Raw genomic sequence first — 12,388 nt, 5'->3', positions numbered from 1 at the left:
ATATTTCTAGACTTCAAACTGTGGAAATTATCTTAAGTAGACATATTTGTTAATACTGTACTCTGCCAAAGGTCTGCTTTTGAATCAGTCATTCAAAGAAACTCTGTCACCTTGCTCATTCAGGACAAACTAACAGGATCTCTTTGAAGTCCACCTCCTGATTTACTTATACTCACCTTTACAGCTCTCCACTGTTGCTCCTTGCTCTGTATTTTGGGGCGTCTCACAGCCGCCCCAAAATACCTACTGTCTTCTTTTGTCAGAACTTATACTGACAAAAGTATAACAAAATGACAAAAATGTCTCCTCCTTTATCACATGACAGTGTTCAGGCCTAGCAATTGACCACTAGGCCCAAGCACTACTACATGGGAGGAAATCACATGCTTACTCATACCTAAAAGTACTGGTCATTTTTTGCTTATTATGGTTGAAGATGGGGAGGAAGAGCACTGTATCGGTAACTATAAGTGGACCAGGAAGTGCTCTTTAAAGAGACCCTGTCGCTTTGCCTTAAATAGGCAAGGTGGCAGAGTCTTGTTAAGATCACTTTAACAAGACCAAACTCAGGAGAATAAACTGTGCCTAGTTGTTAAATTATTTGAGTTCATCTGACCATCTTGTTAAAAAATTATGATGGAAGACACCAAATGTATAATACTAAATACTAGATAAACTTGTCTCTATATTACGGTTGGCAGTGTTCCATGGTAACCTTCCCTAAAAGCCACCTTCCCATTTAGGTGGTGTTGGCAACTAGGGGAAGCCGTGACATCACTCCCTCTGTCATGTGCCTAGCGACTGGCTGTGAGATCAGAGTACTGTCACATGGGAGGTGGTCATATGCCCTCCTATTGCGGAATAGGGTAGCATGTGACCATCATTTCTCCTGAACCAACCTGTATACTAGTAGCCCTCACCCCAACTTCTTACATACCTCTGTACTAGCCAAGGGTGGACAATGTTGCTATGGGGTCCCTGTGCAACACCAATTTGTGGACAACTGCCATCTAACTACTGGCCAAGTAAGAGGACTTGTTTGCTATAGATCACAGTTTGATAGCTTGATAGAAATGAACAGTGTCCATTTATACATGACAGCCGGAGAAGCCCATGGCTCATCTAACTCATACCAAGCAAAAATGAACCACTAAGTCCCAGAGGACCCCTGTGTACAGACTACACAGATGGTATGTCTATCTCAATGGAATGTTTACTTGTCCTCTGGTACAAAATTCTAGAGTCATATGTGGCCATCCTGGGCACTGGTGCTGCATTCCAGATTTGCCCTATACAGGTTTTTAAGGTGTCAGTACACAGTATGTGGTACAGAGGTAAGAAATTGAGATGAAGGGTTTTAGTGAAGGTTACTTTATTAAGGATGGGGAATGGGTAAGGGTATAGTTTAAAAGCACAATTGTCATTTAGGGCACTAGAGATGTACTGTACTACAACAGGTTGCCATATAATTCCAGTCTAAATTGAGACATAAGACATATGTAATAGAAACATAATCATAAACTAGATACAATGATGCAAGTAGGTAAATGAAGGCAAGGGAAACAACGCAGTTTTTATTCCAAAAAAAGAAGTAAAGGTTCAAGAAATGGGGGATTAGGAATCTTTTATAACATTGTTCGACTAGGGCAGTGCTTCAAGCCCCATCCCTGTGTTAAGTTCCACCCCAGATTTTAGGCTCCATCCCTAACTATGGTGGCCAAACCATAGATGAAGAGGCAGAGCAATGAAACGGATCTTGCATTACTACACAGGTTTTCTGCTGTCGTGGGAGTAGGCCTGGAAGCAAGGTAAAGACTAAATTTTATTACACCCCTGGAGGGTGCCACCTGAAATAAGGTTATAAAATTGCCTTTTGGTAGGAAAAGCTGTAATTGTTTGAAAATTATAATTATTGCTACTTTGAGTCCCAAGGCTGAGTTGGCTTGTATATGCACACAAATGGAAGCTTCTCACTACAGCTTAGTTGACTCCAAAAATTTCCACCTAGGGAAAAAAAAAAGTTTAGTGTTAAACTTTAGTGTGATGATGGCTCAGGTTTTAGGTAAAAACTGTGTATTTCCACTTTTGCAGCCAAAATTAGCATAGCACCTACTAAAACACATGTGAAAAATAGCATCTTATCTTTTTTTAGATGCCCTATTCTTGACCCTCCAGCAAGAACAAATTCTTGCTGTGTGAAGGGGAACATATATCAAACATAGTTGGGCTTTCTCAAATTTGACTGCAAAAGTAGATATACGCTTTAAAGAAAAGATGTTTTCAGACCCCGTTGTGAGTTTACCTCTCCACATTATGCAGTAAATCAATCAGGACATTAAGTTTTATATACTTTACCTCTCCCTAATTTAACAGTAATAAAGGAGGGCTAAAATAAAAGACACAAGCTAGCAATTTAAGTTGGCCATACACTGATCAAAATGTGTCTGGTCCAGCAAGGACTTGCTGAATTTTGTCCAGAAGTCAAATGGAAATGTCAGAAAATTTGTGGACGAACATCTGCAGCAGGTAGTCAGCTACAGCCACTGATTAGTATATTCCGACAGCGGTGGCTGGCATTGTCAGACTATAAGTTCCCGGGGGGGTGGGGGAATCCTCCATCTCCCTTGTTTGTATGGATGGAGGAATCCATTAATTTTTTTTTTTCATTAAGTCTGCTGACTGGATGAGAAAAAAAAATAACCACGTGTGGTCAGCTTTAGTTACTCATAAAGATACAAAAATAAATGTCATTAGGATGCATAAAATGATACAAATATTTTTACTAAAAACAGAATTAAATTTATAACTCTTCCAGTCAGCTGTCATAGCACTAAGCAGGAATGACTCCAGACCTAGCATCCAACACCATAGAGATATAGAATGGTGTTTATTTTGGTCACAAAAGAAAAAACTAATAAATACAAATGGGAGCCTTACATCCTTACGTTTTGTTCTGGCAGAGAGAAATTACAAGCAAACAATGAAAAAAAAAAAATTCAAGCAACCTCTGAGAGCCAATTCACACCTGTGCATTTCATTGCTCACAGTTGTAAAGCATATTAAAGCATATACAGTGGTCTGCAATTCTTTTTTTTAAAGCGGGGGTCCACCCATCTATCTTTTTTTTTTTTTTTAGTTCATTCACAAACTTTTCTTCTCAGCATTACATACTCACATATTGTGTGTAATATGTCCGCCTGTGTCAGATTTCGTCGGAAAGAATAACTTATATTATTCACTGCAGGCGGTTTCCATCTTCATTGTGGGCATTTGAAGCCCACAAGCATTTATTTCCTGGATGTGGTGAATGCTGTGCTCCCAGCATTCACTGCTCATTCCCGCACATGCTCAGTGGCATCCTGGGAAGCCTGAGACTAGCTCCCAGGAGTCTGGGAGAGGCTAGAAACACACCTACTCCCACGGGAGGAGAACCAGGAAGTGCAAAGAAGAATAGAAAAATAAAAGGTAATTACGGCGATTTAAATTTTTTTAAAAGGCATGTCAGCATCTAGGCAAGGAAGAGAATACATACAGATATTGTTCAAAATTTGGGTGGAACCCCGCTTTAAGCTTGTTCCCATCTGTTCAGTTTATTTCTGTTTTTTTTTTAATAATTGACATGCGTTGTTAGGGCCTTCGCTGGAATGGTAGAGCATTTCAACATACTTGTCCAAAAAAAAATTAAAAAAGCAGGAAAACATACATGCATAGATATAAATCCAGGCTTCAGAAGCAAGACTGCTCCATAAAAAAAATTCAAGAGTGGAGATAAAGATTATTACAGACATTTAATTCTTAAATTTAATTTTTCAGCTGTGCAGGTAAAAACACTTTTTCTGAATCAATTATAAACAGAGTTATATTTACCTCCATGGCAGATGCTCAAACACAACTTTCCACCAAATATTTTTTTTAAAAGATTGCCTGGTAATTTCAAAAAGTTTAATGGAGATCCATCAGCCCAAGAATTTGAGCCCTAAGAAAAAGTAATGACAGGTTAATAATTCTAATATCAATCAGGTTACTACAAACAAGGCAACCTCAATCCCTAAGGCTGGATTCACACCTATGCATTTTTAGTGCTTTTTGCATTTTTCAGATTTGCACTACAGTCCATTTAACATGGTTTCCTATGGAACACGTTCTGTAGTGTGAATATGCAAAATGCAAAAAGCACTAAAAATGCATAGGTGTGAATCCAGCCTAAATCATTTTTCAGCATGTCTGGCACCATCACGTATACAGTTTTCTTAAACAAAATAATTTTCTGTGAATTTGTTGCAAAGTTTTTCAATAATAGCACTTTCTGTTGTGGGGTGACAATGCTAAGCCCCTGCCTAGCATTTCTCAGCAGCGCTGTAAACCTGCCATGTGCACTCCTTCGGTTTGCAATTGAACAGATGGGCAACCCAACAACTAACTGAAGGTTTGCAATAGACAGACATTGGCATAAAATCAGTCTGTGATGTATTGCTCTAGGTACAAATGCTATTTTCATGGTCAGTTTTTCTATCTTAAGATAATGAAAAAAAAACATACACAATACACCTACACATTTCCTGGAAGCAATGTTTCTGTATGATCTGGTTAGTCTGGATTGAGAAGTGAGACCTGTCTTACTAGAGGCCTGTGTGGGCGACTAGGTCTAGATTCACACCTTTGTAGTTTTTCCATTGGAATTTCATCACATACACAGCATTCTGGATTTTATTTCTTCCCTGTGGGTATCCTTTAGGCCAAGCCTTGCCACTTATCAGAGGACCTCATAAAAGTTATGGTATCAGAATTAGAATTGTCATTTTATCAAAATTTGATCTTTATAGTAAGGTTATATGCACAGTGTTCATCAGTAATTTGCTGGGCCCCAAGCAGAGCTGGACTGCGGAGTAGGCAGAAGAAGTGGCTTCTTGGGTGCTTCAGCAGGAGTAGGGATGCAAAAACGGCAGGAATGGCTCATAAAGTTAGTGGGGGGCACTTTGGCCCTTTTTGCTTTGGGTGCTAAAGGACCTTGTTTCAAAATACGTCTACACCTATGTTCTAGGGCCCAATAGTTAGTTTGCTGTTTTCTTAGGCCTTGAGAGAACCCCACAGGATATTAGTGAGGATTATTGTATGCAAGTGTTAACAATTGGGTTTGATGGGATTTTAAAATAAAAATATTGTAATGCTCATTTAGAATCTTAATTCACATGATGCATACCTTATGGTTAGACTATTAACAGAATTCCTGAAAGAAACACAAATGCTGCAATAACTGAGCTCGTTTTCTGAAGATACGAGCTGTCTGGCTATTAGGCTTGGGGTTCATGGCACACAGTATATGAGGCCAGCCTGAGGTGTAACTATGAGATCCATGGCAAAGTTTTATGAGAAACCATCAGAGATGGTAAATTATAGCCTTAGCACTGGTGGTCAACCTATGAGGCGCCCCTACTTAGCTACAGTGTATATTAACATAGATGATCACTGTTATTGAACAAGTTGTAGCCAGGGACTATGAATAGTTCACTGCACAACTTGTGAGTCGGGAAGAGTTGCTCACAGATTTTTGTTCTTTTTGGGCTCCTGCCATACTGTTTACTATACTATAGAAGAGGATCTTCTGCTTTGTGGTCACCCAGAACTAAGCTGGCTTGGGCAGATGAATCAATGCACAGAAAAACTGTGTCTCTTAAGCCATGAGTTAAAAGGGACAGATTGATGAATGTAGTAGGTAAGCAAACTTTTTGTACCGACAAATGGGGATGGTGCTGCGCTAATCCTACAATAAATTCCCCTGGAAGCCACGTGACCTGTGATGCCACGCATAGGGACAGGCACCGCCCACTGTCAGCAGTGTATGAGCTCGCCGCTCGTCTGGATACACTGTACCTTTCTTTTTTTACTGTGTGAGTACCCTGTATGCTGCTAATGTTGAATAAAGTCTGATACATGCTTGAAATACTACACTATATGGTATCTTCATCTCTCCATTTACTATGATGCTCCCCATGGATCTGAGGTCTGATAAATGACAGTCCATTACCTAGGACCCCCCTGCACAGGAGACACCACAAGCGCTGTCTGCTCTATGCTGTAACCTCAGTATAGTGAGGTAAGGGGCCATTATCTACCACTAGAGGATTGTTGCATGGAGGAGATCCTGCTGCACACTTTACATTCACCACTCTTCTGAACAAATGATTTTTAAACTCAGCTGCTATCCACACGACTTAATTGTCTGGTATCACTAAGGAAGCATTGAAGCAGTTTTTTGTTGCTCTGAGTCACCTTTATTGGATTGTATTATTTTAAGTTTGAGCACCCCCTGCTGGACACTATATTGCATGATGCACAACTATGAAGATCACTTTGGACATTCAATGTAACATTGTATCATTTGGCAATTTTTGCTTTTATGTTATTTAGTTTTTAGCCATATATTTATTTATATGAATCATGGTTCACTGAACTATAATAATTTCCGGATATTAATTCACAGCACTTTGTACTGGCATTTAATGTCTCAGCGGCAATCACTATCTTATTGAAAAAAATATTTTATTTTTTTTTTTTTTAATTTTTAATTTTATTGTAGATTTCACCATGGTTTTATTTTTATTTAAGCTGAGAGATACATATGTATAGATTTTTGGTGGGCTCCACCCTTTATTTATTATTATTTTTTTCTATTATGCACATACTGCCTGCACGTCCACATAGTGCTATATTCCCCATGGTGGTTTAGATCACCATCCTATACCTCAGTAAAGACAAGAGTTGATACCCAGTACACCTAGATAGTATAATTTATTGTAGGATTAGCGCAGCACCATCCCCATTTGTCAGTTGTTAGTCGCACCAGGGTTTAAGGCTGGACCCCATTCGGTACAAGCTGCTTTTCCCTATCTAAAACCACCTATAACACCACTGCTTGGTAGCGCAGGAATAATACTCCCTATATAAACTTTTTGTACCATTCCTTTTCAGACATGGACCAGCCTTTCTCTGACTCCTGGGCTCCATAGCAGTTGCAGAATAAATGGTAGGACAAGGTGGAAAATATCACATATAAGAGATAGTGACTTCACTAAATATCCAATAATTTGTAAGTAACGTGTAAATATCAATAAAGTAAAACCAATGTGTTATTGGGGTACAGCACCACCATCACCTAGCATGGGAAGCTATAGGGATAGGATGGCATTTCTATAGATTCCCATCAATGAGACTGAATAGCATTGCATCATGTGAGTCATACTGCCCATCTCCTGCACTTTTAGTGAACCTGTCATTTATGTTACTACCCACCCTGTAAAAATGAACGTATATATTTTTAAAAATTGCAAACAGTGTATTTGACATGGTATCACCATCCTGCAGTCCTTGTACAGCAGAGAGCAAAATGGAAGAGGAAGAAGTATCCATCACAAGGAACCAATCAGTTCATATGCTGACAGAGAGCATACCGATAGGAGGAGAGAGCAGTGTCATAGACAGATGAGCTCATCAGTGTGCTACTTCTCCTTCATGGACCTCTCAGAGGACAAGAGGACCTAGAAGAATGTGGAAGTCTTGTGCTGAAAAGAAGGACTGGAGGTCTTGTGACTGTGCCCCAACATACACAGTTATGACCCTACCACCATGAATTAAATAGACAAATATCTCAACCGCCTAACCCTACCAAAAAGGCACAGCGATAAAAAAATAGCCCATTAATGCCCGTACTTTATTTGTCCAGAGGTTGGGAGAATGTTTACCTTCTCACTGTTGGCTCCAGTCCAGAACTTGTCATTAAGGGAGCCTTGTGATTCTGCAAGAGCCATAAGGAACAGGTTGTGGTTCTCATTCAGGACGCTGGTCAGATGGGCACGGCTGAAGAGAGACTGGCAGTTACCCTAGGTATAATGGAGATAACTGTGAGTAATTAAAGGCATTAACAAAAGATGGTTGAATTAAACTTATGATTTTTGCAAATAGCCTACTCTATTGTCTTCAGTTAAGCTTCTTTTAGCTTTGATGGCTGAAACTGTAACAAGAAGCTGAATTCAAATTATGTTTTTATTGAAGGAGACCTATTTATACATAGATATGTTGCCATTGTTGACCATCTTTTAAAAAGTTTCCTGGCAGTTTCTCTCCCCAATACCTCCTACAGTAAATCACTGACCCAGACCAAAAAAAAAAAAAAAAAAAAAGGAAACTCCTAATTTGCACATTTTATGCAGTCAGTGACCTACAGTGTTGAAGTCACAGGATCATTTCTACAACTAGGGAAGTTGTAAAGGGGGAAGGCAACTGGCTTTTTTTTCACATGGCTGACATGTGCAGCTGGGACCCACCTGCATACAGGGTCTTCAGGGCATCACCCTTGTGTTCTGCCTAAACCCACACACAGTATTGTTCACGTGCACAGATGCTGGCCCCTATTGGTCACCACACATTTAACCCCTTACATAGGCCTAGGTTTTCTGTGGTACAGATAGAAGCTCCAGAAGTCCAACTGACCACCCAGGGCCCATGAGACATTGGGGCCCAGGTTACCTGATGCATAAATGAGGGGGTTTACTCTCACAACACGCAGAGACTTCTGGCTGTAAAGTTAACTCTTTTACTTGTATAACAGAAACAGAACAGTCCAAATCCATGGCAACACAATCTTTCATATATTAGCAATAAAGCTTGGCTTCAGCAGACAAACATTGTTCAGTATTAGCTGGAAAGGAACATGGCAGTACTCACTCACACACCAAATCTCAGTCATCATCTCAATTCCCACTCTCGGCCCTTACAGTGATGCTTCTCTTTGTCCCCAGAAGGGGAGAGTACACCAAACCCTCTCTGATATCCCCTCCTTGGTGGTTCCAAACTCCATCCAATATCCAGCTCCTCCCACCTATATATTGGTCACCCCAATGTCACCACTCCACCCCTAAGGAGGAGCTAATATTATAGGGGACCTTACCTCTGCCTACAAACTAGCATTTTCAGAAAGTGTTACTAGCAATGATAACTCTTCATGACCATGTCGAGTCGTGGTTAATAGGCAATTTTGAGGGGAAATGCCACTCCCCACACACCTGTTTGAAGAGGGACTTCACATTGAAATCCCTCTTCATCTTGCCATAACCATGCCCATTCATTTCTATGGGGTGTGATTGCAGGCAGTACACCTGTCTACCACAACATTTTTTTTTTTTTCTTCCAAACCACCCCAATAGACTCCTTGGAACCCTTGGGACCCAGGAGGGAGAGCCGACAAGGAGGTGGGCTTAGTTACCACCTACCTGCCTACTATAGGAGACAAGAAGGTTGTTGTCCCCCTCTGGTGAGCTGGTTTTAGTACCTCCCAGGTTCCAGCTTTTTCCAAAAGTTTCCTGCAGCATCCTATCCACCATTGGCAAGTCAGGGGAAGGAGGAGCACAAGTCTCCCCTTGCTCACTGCTCAAACTCCGTTTGAGTAATGAGTAAGTTCCCACCACTGGCACAATTTATAGTGCCCAGGTAACCTCAAGGAGGCAGACATCACTACCAATATTTGGTAGTCCAGGGTGGGGGAACTCCTTACCCAAAGTGTACTAAAAACATTATGTAGTTGAAGAGCACCCTGCATTAAAAAAAATCCAATATCAGTTTGCATCTCACTGTTTGGGGGGTCAAATCGAACCCCTGTAATTCACAGGAGAAAGGTTGCAGACACATTTAGTCCAAACATGAAACCGTTTTCAAAATAAAACTGTAATTCTAGGTGGGAGATCATTTTTAACACAGCTGCTTTAAATTGATTTTAAACAGTTTCAGGAAAAAAGGACATCAATTTTTGTTTGGGTACAACATTGCACGGCCACGCAATTGTCAGATAAAGCCACGCAGTGCGGTATCGCAAAAAATGGCTTGGTCATTAGGGGGTAAATCCTTCGGGGGCTGAATTGGTAATCCTTGCCTATGTTCCAGTTTAAGCTAGTGCCATGACCACTGCCCCAGGTTCCCTGTTGCTGGGTGACTCCTTTCTAATGCAGCTTCCTCCGGAGCCACCCTTGCATGCAGGGATTACAGACGTGCCTCCCTACAGTGTGTGCAACAATAAAAATACACAGTCCTGTGGCCTAGGATGCTTCCCCCTGCCTTCCTTTTCAAAGCTAACAGACTGACACGAAACTGCACTGTCCACAGTTAACTCTTTCCTGTAAAGACCAGAAGTTCTGGGGAAGCAGCACGGAGGAGCAGGAGGGCTGGGGTAAAAAACGTATCAAATAGTTTAATAGGGGATATGTACTTTATTGTGCTCAATGTGATAAGCTAAAATAACACTGATTAAAGAATTGGAGGAGCTGGAGGAGAAATGTGTCAGCTGAACAGTGTTTGCATCTAGTCAGATGCAGCCGCTACTGGGGTGTTCTGACAGGCGCTGACTGCGGCTGCCGTAATACAGTTGTCACACTGAGAGATTCCCCCCATCCACACTGTAGAATATGAATGCTGTACTCTGTTAGATTATTTAAATTTAAATAATATATGTGTATATACCCAGTTTTAATGTGACACATTGAAAGCTACTGCAGGCTAGCCTGGCTGATAACATAGAACATTTGGCTGCATAAAAAATGTTATATATAAAAAAAAAAATCTCAGTTTCTTTACACAGGTAGGTTTACTGGCTCTTTATTGAGCACACAGCATTTATATGGGCAAGCCTTAGAATGTAGTGTAAGTGTGTGTCTCAATTATGTTTACAGGGCCTATAAAAACAGTTACACATATCGCTGTAATGCTGTACACTTTTTCCTGCTAACCACTTTCAAGTGAGTAATCAGCAGCTCATTGAATCACTTACTGAGTATTGCAGCTTCTTTATCTTTATTAATCCTTACCTATGTTCCAGTTTAAGCTGGTGCCATGACCCCTGCCCCAGGTTTCCTGTTTCAGACCGGCTCCTTTATCGTGCATCATCCTATGGAGTAACCCATGTCACCCACTTCACTAAACTCCGATTTGAAAAAAAAAATCCATTCAAGTATAATATCCTTAAAGCGTTTGTTAACCCAAAAAAAAAATGATCCTGCACATTTAAAGCATGTTATATGACACAGTGCTTGTCCTGTGTCATTTGGCCCCCTGTAACAGCTAAAAAACCTGGCTGATCCTGTCAGTTTCTCCCCACCCCTCTGTAAACTGACCACTGACCACGGTGTATCATGGCTGCTGAGACGTGGTCAGTTTACGTGTCTGTCATAGGCAGCCTGCTATCTGCTCTCCTCTCTGCTCCTGTGTCCTCCTCCCCCCTCCCCTCTGTCTGTGTGTGAGCCGCCCCTCCCCCCTCCTGCTGCTCTCATAACACTAACCTGTATACACCATCAGCACTGCCTCCCATTGCAGTGTCCCCCTCTGTGAATGATTTATAAATATAAATGCTGTAAATACCTAATTTAAGAGCCAAGATTGTGATCACATGACCAGCCAGCTCTCTCCTCATCTTCTCCTCCCCTCCAGACTGACATCAGCAGAGGAATCTCAGCCCTGCCCGCTGCATCTCTCAGAGGAGGAAAGGAGAAAGCTGTCTGGTCATGTGATCGCAATCTCGGTAGTGAAATTAGATATTTGCAGCATTTATTTTTATACACACAGAGGGGGATTCTACAATAGGAGGCAGTGCTGATGGTGTATACAGGTTAGAGTGGCTTAACAACCACTTTAACTCAAAAAGTCCCTTCTATTTCTTCCAGCCTCCTCCAAATCTCCAAATTCTTTTTTTTTTTGACAGCTGTGATCTGACAACAGTTGTAGGTTGACTAAGTTCATTCTCCATGGTCCCACTGTATCTAGGAACATAGCCACCCTCTCCTGCTCACTCCAGAGAGGCACTAGGGGCTATGGACCATATAATTTGTAGGGTGCATAGAGCACTGCACATTACTGCAACTAATGGACACTGCTTGTTTCAAACACACAGAAATAAGGCAGAAAATGAGAGGTTTGGGAGATCACAAACTACAGTACAAGGAGGCAGAAAAACATAGTAAGAAACAATTTCATGAAAATTAGCTTTGGCAGCTCCCGCTCCCCTGTCCAGTGCTGTCCTCCGATGTAAATCTCTTTGCATCCTAAATCAGTGAAAGTGTCATTCATTGGTTTTCATTTTTTTCAATGCTATAGTTAACATAGCATTTAAATATTTACTTAACAAGGCAGTAATGATGTGTACAGTACCTATAGTAACCAATCATATTTTATCCTCATTTTATTTATCACAGTCAGATCAATGAAATTTAATTAGATTAAAATTAAAATTAGACTTGGGAAACTTAAAATTAATAAATTAGGGAACTCAGTCAAGTAATTGCCAGACCATTGTTCCTAATTTTTACTGACAGCCTACTGACTGGAATGGTACCAGCTGATTGGAGAAAAG

At 40.8% G+C, this 12,388-nt stretch overlaps 1 protein-coding gene across 1 annotated transcript in view; it reads right to left on the bottom strand.

Moving 5' to 3' along the window:
* Positions 1–1,548: 1,548 nt before the first annotated feature.
* LOC141106333 (snaclec botrocetin subunit alpha-like) overlaps positions 1,549–12,388 on the bottom strand; it is a 32,898-nt gene continuing 22,058 nt past the window's right edge. Inside the window, exons 4-6 of the mRNA XM_073597017.1 lie at positions 7,740–7,877; positions 3,868–3,976; positions 1,549–2,004 (exon numbers count right to left, since the gene is read on the bottom strand). Of these exons, the coding sequence (XP_073453118.1) occupies positions 1,916–2,004; positions 3,868–3,976; positions 7,740–7,877 (336 nt within the window). The 3' untranslated portion in view covers positions 1,549–1,915. The remainder of the gene's footprint in view (positions 2,005–3,867; positions 3,977–7,739; positions 7,878–12,388) is intronic.

Source organism: Aquarana catesbeiana, linkage group LG08 (assembly GCF_042186555.1).
Source record: "Aquarana catesbeiana isolate 2022-GZ linkage group LG08, ASM4218655v1, whole genome shotgun sequence".
NCBI lineage: Eukaryota > Metazoa > Chordata > Amphibia > Anura > Ranidae > Aquarana > Aquarana catesbeiana.
This window is presented reverse-complemented; position numbering and strand designations above follow the sequence as displayed.